The sequence below is a fragment of the Cydia fagiglandana genome, chromosome 21 (assembly GCF_963556715.1).
Source record: "Cydia fagiglandana chromosome 21, ilCydFagi1.1, whole genome shotgun sequence".
NCBI lineage: Eukaryota > Metazoa > Arthropoda > Insecta > Lepidoptera > Tortricidae > Cydia > Cydia fagiglandana.
This window is the reverse complement of record NC_085952.1, coordinates 11111569-11132542: the sequence shown is the minus strand read 5'-3', so window position 1 is coordinate 11132542 and position 20974 is coordinate 11111569. Positions and strand designations below refer to the sequence as shown.

General features: G+C 36.6%; 2 protein-coding genes and 1 long non-coding RNA gene across 3 annotated transcripts in view; all 3 read left to right on the top strand.

The window, feature by feature from the left end:
• Positions 1 to 873, top strand: part of LOC134675144 (uncharacterized) — a 36710-nt gene extending 35837 nt beyond the window's left edge. The window contains exon 28 of the mRNA XM_063533306.1: positions 772 to 873. Within this exon, the coding sequence (XP_063389376.1) occupies positions 772 to 816 (45 nt within the window). The 3' untranslated portion in view covers positions 817 to 873. The remainder of the gene's footprint in view (positions 1 to 771) is intronic.
• A 2889-nt stretch (positions 874 to 3762) lies between these two features.
• On the top strand, positions 3763 to 17589 carry LOC134675301 (myrosinase 1-like). The gene is made up of 7 exons (XM_063533506.1): positions 3763 to 3810; positions 4191 to 4315; positions 4749 to 5419; positions 5692 to 5891; positions 9070 to 9178; positions 13249 to 13487; positions 17381 to 17589. Exons 1-7 carry the CDS (start codon positions 3785 to 3787, stop codon positions 17550 to 17552), a joined length of 1542 nt encoding a protein of 513 aa, XP_063389576.1. The 5' UTR covers positions 3763 to 3784; the 3' UTR covers positions 17553 to 17589.
• LOC134675302 (uncharacterized) lies at positions 15797 to 16159 on the top strand. Its single transcript, XR_010099730.1, has 2 exons — positions 15797 to 16038; positions 16076 to 16159. It is a non-coding gene; the product is annotated as an uncharacterized LOC134675302 (long non-coding RNA).
• Positions 17590 to 20974: the final 3385 nt, after the last annotated feature.

The window sequence follows — 20974 nt, the reverse complement described above, 5'->3', positions numbered from 1 at the left end:
TTTTTGAAATGCTTTCGTCGCTTTTAACGCATGAGTTTGTACCTACATATATGAGTAGGTATAGTCGCGGATGGTCTAGAACGCAAAATTACTAGTGTAATATTTTGCCTATATCGCTTTTAGTCTACATCGCGAACGGTCTAGAACGCAAAATGACCACTTTTTTATATCTCACAGGTAGGTTCGTTATCTCCAAATGGCCGAAGGCCAAACCTCACAGAATAGCTACCGCTACCGCGGGGCTCCGTCGACATCGCTAACGTAAAGATAAAATGACGGAAAATTATGTAGGCATTTTGCGTTCTGGATCATTAGCGATGTACCTATTAGACTAAGAGCGCGCGATATAGGCAAAATGTTACACTAGTCATTTTGCGTTCTAGACCGTCCGCGGATAACCCATATGAGTAGGTATCTAATCTACTCCAATTAAAGACGGTCGATAGAGCAGGAGCAGAAGGAGTGAAGCTCTTATTCCTTTCTAACTATACGTCTGACCCTCGACCGGCGTACGTCATAACACCTTATAAAACAAAGTCTCCTGCCACATCTGTTTGTTTGTGTATGTATGTTCGCGATAAGCTCAAAAACTACTAAACGAATTTTCATGCGGTTTTCACCTATCAATAGAGTGATTCTTGAAGAAGATTCTGTTCGAAGCCGGGGCGGGTCGCTAGTATACAAATACGACAGTTCTTGTCCTAATGACGGTTAGCAATAAATGTTTGCCGTCTTCTCCACATTGATTGACCTTATACTTTTTTTTTTCAGACAAACTTGAATATATGGTCACCCAGTGTTTTTTCGAGCAGCTAATGATTTATTTGTGAAATGTGGAAGTTTTGTGTCATTGAATAAAGTATCTAGTAAAAAGATTTTTTTTGTCTTTTTTTAACCTTTCATATGTGGTGATCAAAAACAGTAGTGTGTTCAAACCTGGGATGAGCTAAGTATACAGGGACCCTTGATCCATAGAAATCAGCAGCATCACATCAACCGAAATGTATGAAACAGCTAATTTTTTTTCGCGATCGGCATTGGTTCCATAATAAAAAGAGAGAGTATGGCCGATGAATAAAATTTCACTCTGTATAAAGAAGAAAAATCGTTCTCGAAAAAATACAGGAAGATGACAAAATTTTCGGAGCCGATTTTTTAATTTCGACCGCTTGATTTCGTCACTCGAAACCAAAGTCGACGAATTGATGATTTTGAAATACGAGCAATAGATATTAGGAATCTAGTGTTAGTGGTATCGTCTTGGGTCGTCCCATTCGTTTTTCGTCAAGTTCTTAAATTAATCCTATTCTGCTTTCGTCACTCATTCTACATTGAAAGCCACCGACGATTGTGACGAATGGAGAATGAGTGACGAAAGCAGAATAGGACTAATTTAAGAACTTGACGAAAAACGAATGGGACGACCCAAGACGATACCGTGTTAGTCTGTGCGGAAAGAGAAGAGTCGTAGAGTGTATGGGCTCCCCTACATTTCACGACTCTTCTCTTTCCGCAGACTCTGTTGATCACTCGGTTTCAATTCTGCGAGTATTAGTAGAATTCAAATGCATATTAATGGAGATATATTGAAGGGAAAATGACGAAATCGAGCGCCTGAAATTCAAAAATCGGCCACAGAATCCTTATCAACATGGACGAAAGGTTAATAACATCGATCCTACTGGGCTGTATAGCCTTGAGTCATTGAATGTGTTTAAATACAAAGGAAACTATAAGTATTATGTAATAACAGAACGAGAATGTTTTATAAAACACCTGACCGAAGGATAAACTTAAATGCAGACTTGGGAAATTCCAAAAACTAATAGCACCTGGGCTATAACCGCGAAAATCGAAGTTCGCAAATTGCGGGGATTTTTCTCTGTCACTCTAATTACGGCTTCATTGGAGTAAAAGAGAAAGATCCCCGCAATGTGCGAATTTCGGTTTTCGCGGTAGCCGCTCTGACTATAAATCGTGGTAAGTACCTATATGTAATTTTAGTTTTAATTTTTAACAAGCAGAAGCGTCTTCGAACGATGCTTTTACTCGTAAGCTTAGAATAAATTTAAAAGTGGAAAAATTACTGTCTTGGGTGAGACTTGAACTCACGGCCTCTGGATCGATACTCCAGCGCTCTGCCATCTGAGCCACCAAGACCTCATCCATGGCTAGCAAACATTTCCACCATATTATGGGTCAAGGGCATGGTATGGTATAATAATATAGTCCGTCTGGTACTCCCTTCCGACCACGTGACTGACACAAGCCTACGTCATCATGCGACAGCGCTATATAATAATATGCAATAGCTCTATACAAAGTGGCAACGTTATTGTGACGTAGGCTTGTGTCACTCTGGGAAGAGAAGACCATGTTTTATCAGACTATGGGTCAAGGGGACCCTAGCGACATCTACCGTAACTGTTACACTACCGAAGTTCCAAGTCATATTGGAAATTCACCAGTTACGATGTGCTACCCAAACTAATTTTAAATTTTAGATTATTTATATCATTAGATTATTTTTAGTTAAAACTTTGTAATAGTTGTTTACGCACGGAATGTAGAGCATTGGCAATGATTGTAGTGAACCGTAGGGTCACGTAAAGTTTAGATAATCTAAATAGTTTATAGATACAGAAGATAAATGCTGATCTAGTAATTAGCATTGTAATATTTGTAATGTTAAATTTGCTTAATTATACTCGTAGGTAACAATTTAAATTGAAGTAAAAAAATATTAATACATAAGTATTTAGGCTTTAGCAAAAAAAAAATTTTTGGTACATGCTTTTATTGCTGACTAATACTCGTCGAGAATCGAGACTAAGTATTCTAACAACCCCAAACCAGATATTAGGAAGTGAGTCAAATGTAGTTTCCAAGACTTGACGCATACCTACTATAGTTCGTTTTTTTTAAGCATTAGAAAGAACTTGCAAGAAGGTAAGCGATCTTGACATGTCTTTTAATTGAAAAACGCTTTTTAAAAATTAAAAACTAGTACTTATGAAAGCAGAAGAATATAAATGATCGTATTAGATTCATAATTGTTACATATTTGCCGTAACTTATTTTTAAAATGTGTTTTTCAATTAAAAGACACACCAAGATTGTTTACCTTATTTCTAATGTTAAAAAAACTATGACAGGTGTAATAGCAGGACAAGTTAAATAAAAACTTGTAAATAATAACAGGGCAATAAGTATAATTAGAAGCTTGTAATGAGTACACATCGTAAAATATACCTAAGTATAGCGTTTTTGGTGCTGCGGAGTGTGGTTAACGGAATTGGTATGAACAACTTCAACCCTAATGATTGATTAGCGTTAATTGCGTTAATATTAACCTTAATTTACAATTTCAGTTGGAATTATCTATACCAATTCCGTTGCACCAAAAATGCTATAAAAACGATGTCTAGTAACTTAGAGAATATAACCAAACGGAGTGGTCATTAACAGGCGTTCCCCTCTGTCGAAAATAGGCGGCCAATGGTCAACCACATGTATGGGCTGACGTTTATCTGACATGGCTATTTTGACGTTCCGTATACATTTTGATGTGCCCCTCCCCCGCAAAAAACGGCAGATTATTTTGTACCGAAAATTATAGACATGTCGTCTCCGTTTGGTTATATCCTCTGAGTCTGGTAATGAGAATAATCCGAGCGTAACGATGAGATAATGTCTCGCAAAGATTGCAGAATCGCCCCTCACGTCAAGATAATGATAACGTGAGTAGAGTAAGGTGATAGTATCGAGTAACACGGCAGTCGAGATGAACGGGTCAGCTGCTCTCATCTGGTAAGTATATTTTTATACTATAAAGAAGTATTAGAACAAATTAAATTATTTTCAGAAAATATTTAGCAGCGCCATCTCTATCGCTAGCTCGGTAACTCCTGAGATGATCCAGAGACCGTGAGTTCAAGTCTCACCCGCGGCAGTAATTTTTCCACTTTTAAATTTTGAAACGGCTTCTTCTGCCTGCTCTTATTTTTTCAAGGAAATTAGTGCAAGCAGGAAAAAACTAAGTCTAAAAATAAATAAAACGTCATAAATCATATCTAATATAATTTTATCATGCCGCTATCACACACTCTTAATTTAAGTTACGCTATGTAGTTCACAACTAAATGACATGGAATCTCATTGAGAAATATCAGAATATTCATATTTTCCAGTCTTCTTTTAATCTCCTGGACCCACCATGCGTCTTCGAAGGGCGACATTCGGAAATTTCCGCCAGGCTTCCAATTTGGGGCCGCTACAGCGGCCTACCAAGTCGAAGGCGCTTGGGACGAAGACGGTAAGTCAAATGAATCTCTTTCACACCCGGGTTGCCAACCGCCAACACTGCCCTGTTACTTCAAAACGTAAATTATTACATAGAGTCTGTGCGGAAAGAGAAGAGTCGTACAATGTATGGGGCCCAATATGTAAGTATATTACGCGAAGTCGAAGGCGCTTGGGACGAAGACGGTAAGTCAACTGAATCTCTTTCACACCCGGGTTGTCAACCGCCAACACTGCCCTGTTACTTCAAAACGAAAATTATTACATAGTCTGTGCGGAAAGAGAAGAGTCGCCGCGACTCTTCTCTTTTCGGAACAGACTCTACACGGTTTTGCAACTCCTTAATCTGCTTCTTTAATGCTTAGGTATATTCAAGCGATAGAGATAGTCTAGTCTGGGCAAAGTCTGGGTATATTTTAACATCACATTGTTTTTCTGTACACCAGGCAAAGGCGTATCAATATGGGATGTAGCGACACACATGGACCCATCCCCTATTGAAGATCAAAGCACTGGAGACATCGCCTCTGATTCTTACCACCACTACAAACGAGACGTACAAATGGCTAAAGAACTTGGCCTGGATTTCTACAGATTCTCCATATCCTGGACTAGAATTCTGCCGAACGGATTCCCAAACAAAATCAACACCCTTGGGATCAATTACTATAACAAGTTAATCAATGCATTGCTTGATAATAACATCCAACCTTTAGTGACCATGTACCATTGGGATCTTCCTGCAAACTTGCAGCAACTCGGTGGATGGACTAACCCCCTTGTTGCGACTTGGTTTCACGATTACGCGAAAATCCTTTTTAAAAAGTTCGGAGACAGGGTTAAAAGGTGGATAACTATTAATGAGCCGAAACAGATTTGCTATGAAGGGTACGGCAGCGATGGCAAAGCGCCTTTTCTGAACGCTACCGGAGTAGGGGAGTATATCTGCTCGAAGAATGTATTGCTGGCGCATGCTAAAGTCTATCATTTATATCATGATACGTACAGAACGATGCAGAACGGCACCATCGGTATTTCTATAAGCTGCACGTGGTATGAACCTAATACGGATACTTTGGAAGATGATCAGGCAGCGTTTGATGCTAGGCAGTTCGACGTGAGTACCTATCCACATTACTTAATTAGGTACTATTAGTGCATGGGTATTGGCTTAAGTAAAGTACCACAAACAAGCACAGAATCGAATAGAATTATTTAGCTAGAATAAATCCAACTTCGAGAAATTAGTAGGGGAGAGACCAAAGCAACAAATCAGACATAAGATGCCAGATTTTGGTATTAAGAATAGGGTAAATATATCCCAAGAGGGTTGAATGAAATTATCCAAGTTTGAAGTTAAGCGATATAAATAAACTTTTGAAATTCCAGTGGGGCCAATACGCGCATCCAATCTTCTCAAAAGAGGGCGATTATCCCCAAGAGCTGAAGCACAACGTGGCCTACAAGAGTGCTGAGCAGGGCTTCGTCCGGTCCCGTCTTCCGGAGCTCTCGGCCAAGGAGGTAGCCTACATTCGCGGCTCTGCAGACTTCTTCGGAGTTAACTCGTACACGACCAAGATGGCGTACAGGTAACGAAACGCTAGCATGCCAGAAACACACCAACGCCTTTGCTACGAATATAGATAAGAGACCAGAAAACACGAGGTAGGTAAGAAAGCAAGACACAACAAAAATGGTGCCGAGAAAAGCTAATCGAAAAATAAAAATGTTTCGGGATAATAGATTAAACGACAAGTGACGTCATCATTTCCATGCATTATGTACCTGGTCTACTTAAGTTTCAATTGGCGTGTTCTATAAATCGATTGACACTTGGCTAAGCCTTCTGGTCCGTACTAGAAAGCCATACTAGAAATACTAGAGTAAGTATTCTAGTATGGCTTTGAAGTACTACCGAAACAGATATATTCGAGCTAGCGATGTGACACCATAACATTTAGCTTAGTTAGCTGCCTACTAGCCGCATCCCATTTGATTTGGGGTCGGCTCTTTAGATTACATCACATCGCTACCTGAAGAAAGAGAAATCACTCCTTCTTCAGTTAGAGATTTCGCAAATGACAAGTTATCGTTTCGGCGCATTCGCGAGATCTGGGGCCAATTTTCGAACGATATTAGTCTAATATTATTAGTCCACGAACTAGGGCCCATTTCTCGATATTAGTCTGATATTATTAGTGTGTTGTCCAGTGTTGGCCGAACGTTAATGCAATTGACCATTAAAAATTAACCATTGAAAAGGTTAATTGCCATTAGCCATTAACCATTGAAGGAAAATTAATTATCAATTGCATTGAACATCAATTTGCATTAATGTTAATTTATTACGAACCACTAACAATTAAAAAGAATTAATGGTTATTGCTTTACAAACCATTAAAAACTAAAACAATTTTTAATGAAAATTAAACATGTGATTGATAATTAACAATTAACAAGGGTTTTAGTTTGTTAAGTTTTATACATACATACATAATATGTAAAATCGAATAAAATTTAAGATATTATATATAATAATAAATCATCAAGTAAATACACATTAACAAGAATAAATATCGTAATTTTATAAAGACGCCCAAGGGATCAAAGGTCTAGTGCAGCGGTCGGCAACCTGCGGCCCGCGGGCCGCATGCGGCTCGTGAACCTATCACTTGCGGCCCGAGTGCCGCCTTGACTTTTATTTATTTTATTTATTTTATTTATTTTATTTATTTTATTTATTTTATTTATTTTATTTATTTTATTTATTTTATTTATTTTATTTATTTTATTTATTTTATTTATTTTATTTATTTTATTTATTTTATTTATTTTATTTATTTTATTTATTTAATTTATTTAATTTATTTAATTTATTTAATTTATTTAATTTATTTAATTTATTTAATTTATTTAATTTATTTAATTTATTTAATTTATTTAATTTATTTTATTTATTTTATTTATTTTATTTATTTTATTTATTTTATTTATTTTATTTATTTTATTTATTTTATTTATTTTATTTATTTTATTTATTTTATTTATTTTATTTATTTTATTTATTTTATTTATTTTATTTATTTTATTTATTTTATTTATTTTATTTATTTTATTTATTTTATTTATTTTATTTATTTTATTTATTTTATTTATTTTATTTATTTTATTTATTTTATTTATTTTATTTATTTTATTTATTTTATTTATTTTATTTATTTTATTTATTTTATTTATTTTATTTATTTTATTTATTTTATTTATTTTATTTATTTTATTTATTTTATTTATTTTATTTATTTTATTTATTTTATTTATTTTATTTATTTTATTTATTTTATTTATTTTATTTATTTTATTTATTTTATTTATTTTATTTATTTTATTTATTTTATTTATTTTATTTATTTTATTTATTTTATTTATTTTATTTATTTTATTTATTTTATTTATTTTATTTATTTTATTTATTTTATTTATTTTATTTATTTTATTTATTTTATTTATTTTATTTATTTTATTTATTTTATTTATTTTATTTATTTTATTTATTTTATTTATTTTATTTATTTTATTTATTTTATTTATTTTATTTATTTTATTTATTTTATTTATTTTATTTATTTTATTTATTTTATTTATTTATTTTATGAGCACCCATTATAACTAACAATAATGGGTGTATTCCCATTTGTTCCCACGGGGAACATATAGGAAATATATGTGCAGTTTGCATATAAATTATTCCCATTTTTCCCCACTTTATTGGTGTGGCGACAAATGGGAACACATCATTATCCGATATTTTCCCATTTGTTCCCGCCTGGAGCAGATGGAATAAGCGCTTCATATAAATGAATATATCCCATTTGTCCCCGTTTCCCATTTAACTCCAACTCACATATGACAGGGACAAATAAAAATACACCAATAATGAGTGTATTCCCATTTAATAGTTTCAAGCAAAATTAACATTAATTATTAGTTTATGAAAAAAATATTTAATTCCATTAAACGTTAATGCAATTGAGAGTAATTCTAATTAATTTTTTGAAACTTTAATGCCATTAAATAGGCAATTAGATTGACAATCAATGTAATTAAACGTCTCAAGATTCAATTCTAACTAACTTTAATTAAATTGATGCGTAATGCAATTGATTAATTGCGGAATTAATGGTTAATGCAATTGATTAATTGTTAATTAGAATTAACCATTACGGCCAACACTGGTGTTGTCATAGCAACCCATACGATTTGACAGTTCGTCGACTAAATAATATTAGTCTAATATCGTTCGAGAAATAGGCCCCTGTCAAATCATATGTGTTGCCCTGACAACAGACTAATAGTATTAGACCAATATCGTTTGAGAAATGGGGCCCCACATGCACCTTGATCAAATGAACATCTTTTTATTACAAGCTTTTATTTACTTTAACCTGACCGTTGTCTGTCTGTCTGTCTGTGTAATCAAATCTTGCAAGTTAAATTTGATCCACTTCCCGGTTTCCGATTGAGCTGAAATTTTGCATACATACGTAAGTCGGGTGATAATGCAATATTATGGTGTCATCGAGCTGATCTGATGATGGAGACCGGAGGTGGCCATAGGAACTCTGTGATTAAACAACGAAACCTAATTGTGTTTGGGGTTTTTAGAATTATCTCGATGAGTATTAGTTGCCCGTGGAAAGAAAAGTACAGTCAGCGATAAAAGCTTGTACCAAAAATGGATTTTTTGCCAAAAAAATATTTATCTTTCAGAGATGCGTCACTGGACGGCATGTATGCTACACCGTCGTATATGGACGACATGGGTGTGGTGCTCGTTAAGGACCAGAGTTGGACGCAATCGCAGTCTAGTTGGTTGCAGGTTTGTGTACTCAATTTAAGTAATTGAGTAAAAGGCGGTAGTAGGGGAGACCGAGTTGTGACAGAGGAGAGTTGTGACGTCGTCGATTTTTAGGGTTCCGTACCCAAAGGGTAAAACGGGACCCTATTACTAAGACTTCGCTGTCCGTCCGTCCGTCCGTCCGTCCGTCCGTCCGTCTGTCACCAGGCTGTATCTCACGAACCGTGATAGCTAGAGAGTTGAAATTTTCACAGATGATGTATTTCTGTTGCCGCTATAACAACAAATACTAAAAACAGAATAAAATAAAGATTTAAATGGGGCTCCCATACAACAAACGTGATTTTTGACCAAAGTTAAGCAACGTCGGGAGGGGTCAGTACTTGGATGGGTGACCGTTTTTTTTTGCTTTTTTTTGTTTTTTTTTTTTGCATTATGGTACGGAACCCTTCGTGCGCGAGTCCGACTCGCACTTGCCCGGTTTTTTAGAATCAATTAACTAGAAACTAGGTCGCAATAGCGCGCGTTTCTTAGTTCAAGTTACGAGCTAACAAACGCACACTATTGCGACCTAGTTTCTAGTTAATAAATAGATTCCAAAAAATCGAGGATGTCACAACTCTCCTCTGTCACAACTCACCTCGGTCTCCCCTAAATGACTCACGCCATATCGGGCCGAGGCCTTCGTTTTCTACGGCAATCACCGATCAGCCGTCATAGAAAATTACGTTGGGCTCCACGGCCCCGGCACGGCCCGGTCTAGCGTGATCATCCTTTTGTCGGTTCGGTTGACAGCTGACATAAGTACTATAATATCTAATTTAGTCCATTTTTGCCCTGTAAACCTCCTTGTCCGAAAGTATTTATTCTCCTAAAGTTGACTGAGTTTCATTGATATAAGTCTATTTTAGGAGAATAAATACTTTCGGACAGCGCATGGTTCCTTTTTTATCGCCTGTCACTATGCCCGTCACTTTCGTATTTAGGTACAGTCGACGTCAAATATATGTTTACACTTTTGCACCTTACTCCCTTGTACAGTCAGCAGCAGAAGTCGCTATACACTCCAGGTGCTCAAAGAGAGGTAAACGTTTAAACTGTCAAAAAGTTGTTGACTGTCACGGTAGTATTTACTTGTGAGCGCTCAACGTGTCACAAATATGTTAACAGTCGCTATTCATTAATTTCTACACTTACAACAAATCATTGATACCTTAGCTGTCAAAAAACCAATGGTATCTAAGCGGTCAACGTGTCAAATATATCTGAACAATATGGAAAAATAGACTTTAAAGCATACAAGTATGGTCGAATATTGAATAAAAGATAGCCATGCTAATTTCAGGTAAAGCGTTTTGACAATCATCGAAAGCAGTACAGTCTTGTCATCACATACATCTATCTCACGTTTTGCCCTTCAACCATTTGACAGGAGCCTCTCGGTCAACTTACTGCAAACTATTTCTTTTAACAGAATCGTCAAGACGAATGACACATAGCAAAAGCTAACTGAAGCCGAATTTAGAGCCAATTGTCAAGGCACGTCGTGGTCTCAGTAACAGGCGTTTGCTTTTCAAAGCAGAGACCGCGGGTTCAAATCTCAGTCGCAAGCACCTAGAGATTACAGGTTTTGTTTTTTTTTTTGGGTTTCATTTCTATTATTAATTTGTGTCTTCTGGTTTTATGTTAATTTCGCATTAGTTTATATAATTTTTGAAGATAATGTCACATGTAGCGTATGTACGACTTTCTATCAGGACGTTGTAGGTTTGAACCCGCAGTGGGCGTTACTTAGATTACTCCTGTGCGGAATGCCATTTGATATTTACTACTCAAAAATCACGTTTGTTGTATGGGAGCCCCACTTAAATCTTTATTTTATTCTGTTTTTAGTATTTCTTGTTACTTATAATAGCGTCAACAGAAATACATCATTTGTGAAAATTTGAACTGTCTAGCTATCACGGTTCCTGAGATACAGCCTGGTGACAGACGGACGGATGGATGGACAGACGGACGGACAGCAGAGTCTTAGTAATAGGGTCCCGTTTTACCCTTTGGGTACGGAACCCTAAAAATGCTGGTCTCTTCGAAAACTGACTAAATTAAATTAAAGGATATGAAAACAATGCATTTTATTAATTTCAGACATCATGTTTCATAGTAACATTTATTGCTTAAGACCTACACAATCGATATCTAAATAGAAATAGTCTTAGTTTTATTTTTCAAAACGTTCGGGGTTCAATTCCCGAGCTGAGTACACATTTTTTTAAATATATGAATGCAGTTTTTTGTGTTACTAAAATCGATGACATGATTCCTAAGAAGAGATCGGTGTATATCGTATAGTATCAGATTTTCCCATATTGGCCGATCTAAATGGGCCACCCTGTATAGTATATTTTACTACAATAAGTGGGCTAAATAAATATATTAACATAGGTATATAATATGATCAACGGTTTGGAAGAACAGCTGCATATGACAGTTAAAATAAAAAAACCGATCATTCTAGTAGAACCTACTTATTTATTGTATAAGTTTGACACTTAACGATAAAATACTTCTTTAAGAAAGGAGGTGTCAATTCGTAGTGCTACAGTATTTATTTTAAAGTTAAACAGATAAAATGTTGATGCTTAGTTACCATTGAAATAACAACTGCTTAGCAACTGGTGGCACCCTGGCTGCTGACGTACGTGATTGGCAGTGCGTGTAGGTATTAATGACAGCAGCTTGAATATGATTGCTTAGTTACCACTGACTTTTTAACCGTTATTGTCATTGTGATTAAATAAGGGTGTATGTGTTAAAGAAAAACTCAGAAGTTAAGGTATTTGTGACGAACTGAAAGCCTACGTGAAAATGACATCTTAGATGTCTTTATTTTTGTGACGATTGAAGTGTATATGTTTTCTTGGACACCTTGCCCGCTCAGGTATATCTGCTGCTGACTGTAATAAGGCAAAAAATGTAAACATATCTTTGACGTCGACTGTACATACGAAAGTGGCGGTACATTGAAGCCCGCTTCACACTCGTGCGCGAATCGCGGCGCGAAGCCGCGAACACGAGTGTGGGGTCGAATTCGCCGATCTGCGAAATCGACTCCACACTCGCGTTCATGGTGACAAGCGATAAAAATGCGACCGTGTTACCGCCGCAAGTAACAGTATCCTTGTTTTGAACATGTGCATCCCCACTATCTCCTGCTAACGGTACGCTGTACGGTACCAAGAGCTTCTCGCGCAACTAAAACTACGCTAAAATACAAAATAATAAAACTTTTAGACGCACGGCCGGTTTCCATCCTTACATGGTAGATATTCCATCAATTCGCACGAAGCGCTTTGCTTCTACTTTCCTTATGCGCACTGCCAAGGAATGGAATTCCTTGCCGGCGTCTATATTTCCGTGTTCTTATAACCCGGCAACCTTCAAATCAAGAGTGAACAGGCACCTTCTGGTTAGTACTCCTTTGATTCTGCCGCTAGGCTCGGTAAAACACAAAGATAATACCCCTAATAAAATAACGTTACAGGAACTTAACGAATACAAAGGCCGCGCGTAGCGGTCAGAGCTTAGGTATGCATTGCAGTAATAACAAAGAGCACTTTTATGGCCGAACGATGTTTGCCGTAACGGAACCGACCTACAAGGCAACTGTTATTTTGAGCTTTACTATGAAAATTGATCTAATTTTATTTTACTTATTTTATACAAATATTAACGCAAATAATATTGTAGTGGAGGGGCACGTCGGCTACAGTGACAATAATTCGGAATCTGAATGCATGGAGTTCGAGAACAATTTTACGAGCAGGAAAATTCACGCTCGCGCTTGTTTATTCGTTATGTTAACGAGAGACCCGCCCCGGCTTCGTTCGGGTTACACCAAGCCTTAAATTATATACCTTAAACTTTATCAAGAATCACTCTTTTGATAGGTGAAAACCCCATGAAAATCCATTCAGTAGTTTTGGTTTATCGCGAACATACATACTCAGAAACAGACAGACGTGGCGTGGGACTTTGTTTTATAACTTTTATAAGGTATACTTAGTGATACAAAACCTGTCTCCTTTCAGATGGTTCCCTGGGGCTTCTACAAAATACTAATCGATATAAAAAACCAATACGACAACCCAACTGTGGTCATAACTGAAAACGGCTGGTCGACGGGCCGTGGGCTACTGGACGATACAAGAATACAGTACCTCAGGAGTTACCTCAATATGGTTCTAGACGCTATAGACGAAGGCTGTGACATACAGGGATACACTGCTTGGAGTCTCATGGATAACTTTGAGTGGAAACATGGATACAAGTGAGTGGAACTTATTTTTGGAAATATCTTTACTGGACGACACTAGTCTGTGCGGCAGGAGTTACTTCAATATGCTTCTAGACGCTATAGAGGGCTGTACCATACAGGGATACACTGCTTCGATCCTTATGGATAACTTTGAGTGGAAACATGGATACAAGTGAGTGGAACTTATTTTTGGAAATATCTTTAGTGGACGACACTAGTCTGTGCGGCAGGAGTTACCTCAATATGCTTCGGACGCTATAGAGGGCTGTACCATACAGGGATACACTGCTTCGAGCCTTATGGATAACTTTGAGTGGAAATATGGATACAAGTGAGTGGAACTTATTTTTGGAAATATCTTTACTGGACGACACTAGTCTGTGGCGTATGCTTCGGACCCTATAGAGGGCTGTACCATACAGGGATACACTGCTTGGAACCTTATGGATAACTTTGAGTGGAAACATGGATACAAGTGAGTGGAACTTATTCTTTGGAAATATCTTTACTGGACGACACAAGTCTGTAGTGATTTTATTTTGAGGTACCTATATCATTCGAGAGCTACTTAGATGTCAAAAGGATCCCACCAAAAACATTCTGTAAAAAAACTAGCCAAGTCTCGATGGAGCTGCTTGTTTATCTCTAAAAAGTAATGAAATCTAGACAAAGTCGTGCCAAGTCTAAGGTTCCTTACTGCGATTTCTTTATTATTATAGTTAATGTTGTGTGACTTGGCCGTTGAAGGGTACACAAGGGTACAAAACCAGGTGCTCCATGACACCATTGCACCAATCTGTCGCCAGAACCGCTACCCATTGACGATGGAAAATTGCCACTTGGAAAACGTTGATTCAATAACCAGTCAATTGTAGGCTTGATAAAGCTGCGTATTTCAATAATACTTATGTATGGGCGAGCCTGAAACAAACACTTCTTTTTGGTGCAATCAGTGTTGCCAACTTGGCATAAATGATGCCAGATCTGGCATATTTTCACTCGCTTTGGCACCAAAATTTTCCATTTAGCATCTGGCATAATTTTTAGCATAATTTAGTCTAAGCCAAGTTTGCACCAACTTGGCAGCAACAATATGCGCCATCGCCTTATGTGGTTCATATTTTCATATGAATTTTGACTTTTGTGGACGGATGGACGTCAACGGACTATATAAAGTTGGTCAAGCAGATCTTGTCAGTAGAAAAAGGCGGTAAATTTGAAAAATGTATGTGCTTTAAGTGTCTAATAATTTCAAGTGATATTTTAGCATTTTTTTAGCATAGGTGTTTCAAAAATCTTTGGCATAATTTTGGCATAATCTAGACATTAGCCTAGCATTTTTTCAAAATCCGAGTTGGCAACACTGGGTGCAATGGCAGATTGGTGCAATGGTGTCATGGAGCACCTGATTTTGTACCCTTGTGTACCCTTCAACGGCCAAGTCACACAACATTAACTATAATAATAAAGAAATCGCAGTAAGGAACCTTAGGCTTGGCACGACTTTGTCTAGATTTCATTACTTTTTAGAGATAAACAAGCAGCTCCATCGAGACTTGGCTAGTTTTTTACAGAATGTTTTTGGTGGGATTTCACTTCTTTTTGTAGAAACGTAGGCATATTGATTTATTTTATTAGATTTTCTTATTTAACACATTTTTTTTCTTTTTAGGAGTTTTTTTATTATTACAAATCTTTCTTTTCTTTTTTTCCGGTTCTGATTCTTGTACAGTAGCAACAGTTTTTCGTATTGCCCATTCATTAAATCTAATAATTAAATAATAATCAGTAATCCGTCACTAATCATCATATAATGACTTGGAAATCGCACATAATGCTTTACTCGTACCGTACTCGTAAATATGTGTAATGCTCAAACTGCAATTAGCGCTAGCGTTATGTTCAATTAGAATTATTTTTAATAGGTGACGATGATCCTTTTGTCATTATGCAGCCGTGCGATGGCCAAGTCATTATACCTACGTATTACAAATTAAAGATATCTTATTGATACGGTTTTAACACCCCCTGGCACTGATTAAAATAACCGACTTGGTTTCACATCTCAAAACTTTTTTGTAGTAAAAGCGTTGCGAGACTTGCACCTTTTTACATGTAATGTTTTTGATGGGATCTCATCTCTTTTTGTAGGCAGTCCTTCTTTTCGGGTACTCATACCCATACTATGTATACACATATCATAACTAAACATATCTTCATTCATACTCACATCGTACATCGTAGTGTACCTTTACTTTACTTTACCTACTATTTGTAGGAACTGCAACAGTAACTTTGTAATATCATATATTTATATATGCAGTGCATATTAATGCCATTGAAAAAATCCAAAATAAATTTATTAAATGGTTGAAATATAGATTCAAATTGTTTGATAGTGATAACATGGTAAGTCTCCAGCTGCGCAGGGAGCAAAAAGATCAAATTTTTCTGTTTAAATTACTAAACCATCTAATCGAGTCGCAATATCTTATTAGCAATATTTCATATAGATGTCCTAATTCCCGAACTAGATCCAAAGCTTTATTTGCCATTCCATTCTGTCGTACTAGGTACTTCAAAAACTCATATCTTGTTAGAGCATGCTCTACGTATAACTCTAAATATTCCAATTTTGATGTGTTCAACATGAAGCTGGGTAAATTTGTCACCTCAATGAAAAATAAACTATAACCTAAATAAGAACACACTTACATAAGTATAGGATGTAGGTAACTAAGTATTTGTTTTTTTTTCTCGTTTTAACTAGCCAGCTAAAATATCAGTTCAATAACTTTCGGTTTACTTGATTGCTTTGGATAATACTTTTGTATTCTTTGTATTTTATTTGTATCCTTTGTATTTCATTAAGTTATTCCCTTTGAGCATTTCTGTTTTAATTTATCAGTGGAAACTGTTTTGGCTTGTGTATTATTAATATTAATTCATATTGTGTAAGATTGAAAGCTGTTTGTTTCCCAATAAAATAAAATAAAATAAAATAAAATAAAATAAAATAAAAAATAAAATATGAGATTACAAGCTTACTTATGCAGTTCTTAGATCTTTAAAACGTGACTGATATTGCAATATTTTTAGGTTTTCCCTTTATGTGGCCATTAAACCCTAACTCTGTACCAAATTTCAGTTCTCTGAGTTTATGGGAAGTACTAGTTCTATTCTGATGATCATGAGTGAGTTTCATAAATGCGAAACTTTGCTTTCGCTTAACTTTGGAACTAAATGACCTACAGACTTGAAATTTTGGATTTTAAGTATGTGATTATAGCTTACTGGATGACCAAAATTTCTGCGTTCTGGTCTTATCCAGAGGTTCTCAAATAGGGGCCTGAAAATTCGGCGAAATGGTTCCAGTAAAGGATGGTACGGCAGTGTTTGCTTCGCGCTCGACTTGGCGGGGGCACTGCCGTGCCCCCCGATCTTGTACCACATGTTAGCTCAACCTGCTTCTGGCTGGGTGCTAAAATACTGACAGGCTTTGCTGCTATAAGGTTTTTCTCCTATGGCAACCTTAATCTTAATACCTACCCCAACAATGCCATACAGATGTCAAATTGTTTTCCTGTAGATTGGAGTCGATTGTCACTTGACTACCCCCAGAACCTAAGAACTCTGCATTATCAATTTATTGACATCATCACCATATCAGCCAGAGGACGTCCACTGCTGGACATAGGCCTCCCCCAAAGAGTGCCACAATGACCGGTCTTGCGCCACCCGCATCCAGCGGACTCTCGCGACCTTTACCAGGTAGCTCCAAAACAGTTTCGATTGCTTAGGAGGCGATGTGGACGAATTCAACGACGGCTTTGTGGAAGCTGTCCATAGCACTGGGTCTAAGTTAAGGCAAACCGATTTATTGACATAATATTTATTAATTGCAGGGAAAAATTCGGCTTATACGAGGTAGACTTCCAGAGCAACGACCGCATCAGGACTCCGAGGAAATCCGCCTTCATCTACAAGGAGATCATCAAAGCGAGGGCCCTGGACCCCAACTACGAGCCAGATAGACTGCCGGAGTTAGCGCCGCTCACCACTAGCCAAGAAACATGAGGATATTGAATTATAGGATCAAAAGTTTGCGATTAGGATGAAATAAAATTAAAAAAAATACCACCGTGGTTGTTTGTTGAAAAAAAAACCTCAAGCCCGCTCCACACTCGTGCGCGAATCGCGGCGCGAAACAGAATCTGCGAAATTGAGTCACTCACGTTCGTGGCTTCGCGCCGCGATTCGCGCACGAGTGTAGGGCGAGCTTCAAATATATACCTATAGTTCGTTTTTTTAGCATTAGAAAGAACTTGCAAGAAGGTAAGCGATCTTGACATGACTTTGAATTGAAAAACGCTTTTTAAAATTCAAAAACTAGTACTTATGAAAGCAGAAGAATATAAACGATCGTATTAGATTCATAATTGTTACATATTTGCCGTAACTTATTTTTAAAATGTGTTTTTCAATTAAAAGACACATCAAGATTGTTTACCTAGTTTCTAATGCTAAAAAAACGAACGATAGTCCAACAAGAAATTGTAGAATATTATCATAGATGGTAGGTCGGTAGGATTCTGTAGATGTGCTATACAGGTGCGTCCGTGAGGGACAAAACATACGTAATGTGAAACTAATTGGTCGAATTTGTTGGTGAAGGATGAGTATAGGTTTCCTGGTTCTTACTTACTGACAAATTGGTTTGACCAACTATATAATAAATACGCAAAAAATTGGCAGTTGAATTTGAAGTCAATAGTGTAGGGAATAAGGGTGAATTTCTTTTGGTTTATGCGAATGCAACAAAAGAAGTTCTAACTAATGCGCCAATTTAAAATACATAGTTTATCATTCAAGTTAATAGTAGGTAGGTACTATAGATTATAAAAAAAATACCGTTATTAGTATTAAAATTATAATCCATCATAAATCAAATATCTTTTTAAAAATGTAACAGTCTAGGCAAAAATTATCAATTACCCGTTTCAGTACATCACGTGTTACCTTACGTTTCTATATGGGTTTTACATTATAAAAGTTAGTTTTAGTACAATCAGCAACAACTATCGCCAAGGTAAGCATTTCGTCCCCTCCATTTAGCGTTGACTGTACACACTGTACTTAACTGTAGGTGCAGTAAGCTGCAGTGTTAAATGACCCCCAAAAGCATACTACTAAGTCAAATATTATGTTATTCTCATGTCGAAGTCTCAACATGCCACCGTCACAATGATGCGATACAATGCCACCGTGTGTGAAAAGCCTCCCTATGCCCATGTGTGATGAGTGTCGTTTTTTATAGGATTCACACTTGATACTCAATTAAATTGGAAGATCCATATTGATAAGCTCTGTAATAGGTTGAGTGGTGCAGTGTACGCGTTGCGAAGACTGAAACTTTTAATATCAGACGACACGCTGCGCCAGGTATATTTTGCGCACTTTCACTCGCTGATGTCTTACGGCACTCTTACGGCACTCCACGGATGCCAAGAGTGTTGATAATACAGAAGCGAGCATTGCGTACGGTCGTCGGGGTGAATAGTAGACACTCTTGCAGAGACATTTTTGTTTCGCAGGGGATCATGAGCCATTATTCCCAGTACCTGTTCGAGGTGATCATGTTTGTGCGAGATAATATAAATATGTATGAACAAACGAGAGCGCCCGAAATACAATCTCGCCGGCCACCCCGATTAAGAATGATCTCGAATCGGACGGCACTAGCGACAAAGGACCCGCTGATTTAAAATTCGAAACATCGGACGAAACATTTAGGCGCAAACTCAGAAACCTTTTATTGAATAACCCTATGTACTCCGTTAAGGAATTTCTCGATCTTACTATTGCATAATTTTAAATTTTATTGCCTTATTACAACTGACATATTTCTGTTATTATTATTAAATATTTTTATGCTAATCACTCATCATAACGAAAAATTGACATATATTTCATATTTATATTTCTTGTGAATTCTACCCTGACGATCCTTTTTGGGAGATAAAATATTAAATTATAATGGTTTATGGAATTCTTGCATGTTAGTTTTTAGTTTTTGACGATTGTGATGTAAATTCTTATAATTTTGGCTTAGGCAAAGTTGTACTGTAATTTATTTCATGAAATAAATAATCTAATCTAACCTAATACAAATTTGTTTGCAGGGGGGTTACTTAACTGCAGCTTCCTGTACATCCCAATAACGCGTTATAAAAATAAAATTTTAAAAACTTCTAAACTAACAACACTTCTTATATAAACTTCGTTGAAATGGCACCATAAATGTTATAGTATGAATTTTCTCAACTCTTTGTACCTACAATGTAACATGTTTTGGTGATGTAGGACAATCGGCCACCTCAATGTCGGCGAGCGCTCATATTACATAGATTTGAACCTTAAAACCACTACGATACAGCCGCTTTTTAAACGACATTTTTGCTTTGGCACGCGACCAACACGGTAGCCTAGCGCTCGCACAAAGGAAACAATGGCTGTGCTGGAATTTTTGTTTAACAGATTAGGGTGTTAGGCGTAAAAATCATTTGAGAGAATTCATACTATAAATACTATTATTCATAAATGTTCTATTGTAATTACTACGTCACAACCGCATGTCACCATGTATGCTATATACCTAATATAATGGGAGATCTTTAAAAGTAGAGTATCTAAAATTTGCACAATGCAAATATGTATGTCCTTAATTTTGTACGCTGGTAGTTCACTGTTAGTTCCCACGTACCTGCGCAGCGTTGTCCGCCTGTATGTGCCTGGAACAGACAGATTTCCTTTAACACTTGTTTAATGGTTTAAAAAAATAAGAATAGAATCCATAAAGAAGATCACCAAAACAAAAGATGTTACAAAAACAATAAAAAAGTTAAAATGGAAATGGTCAGGGCATACAATTAGAGGCAAAGAAAATTGGTCGAAATCGATAATGAACTGGTTCACAGGCCATAAGAAAAGGAAAAGAGGTAGACCATTTAGAAGATGGGTGGACGACATCAAAGCCGCAGCAGGAAGCACATGGTCGAGAGTTGCCAAGGATAGAGAGGAATAGAGAAGGTTGGAGGAGGCCTTTTGCCAATAAATGGCACAAAGACAGGGAAATAAAATACGCAAAAACTGTAAAAAAAAAAAATTACTGTCTGAAATAAAGGATTAATAAGCAGTCTTAGTGCCACTTATACCAATCCCACTAACCTGGGGTTAACCAGTTCCTGGAGTTACCATGGTTACCATTACAATTCCACACTAGGTTAACAGTTTAACCGGTTAAACCATTAACCTAGATGGATTTACCCAAGTTTGAATTGTATTGTCACACTTACATTGCAATAATACTAGCCCTAGTCCTCCTCCTCTCGCGACTCCTTTTCGAAGAACTTGTATTGGATCCATTTGTTGTATCTCCGACATTTGTCGGTTGATCTTCGGGCTCCTTCTTAACAACTCGCCTTAAGTGTTCTTCCCAC

What these genes read in the sequence shown, in the direction of transcription:
- LOC134675301 (XM_063533506.1), top strand. Translation starts at nt 3,785, where the DNA reads ATGAACGGGTCAGCTGCTCTCATCTG. An exon ending in GGGTCAGCTGCTCTCATCTG is followed by an intron (nt 3,811 to 4,190) that starts GTAAGTATATTT and finishes CATATTTTCCAG; the next exon opens with TCTTCTTTTAATCTCCTGGA. An exon ending in GAGTGGAAACATGGATACAA is followed by an intron (nt 13,488 to 17,380) that starts GTGAGTGGAACT and finishes TATTAATTGCAG; the next exon opens with GGAAAAATTCGGCTTATACG.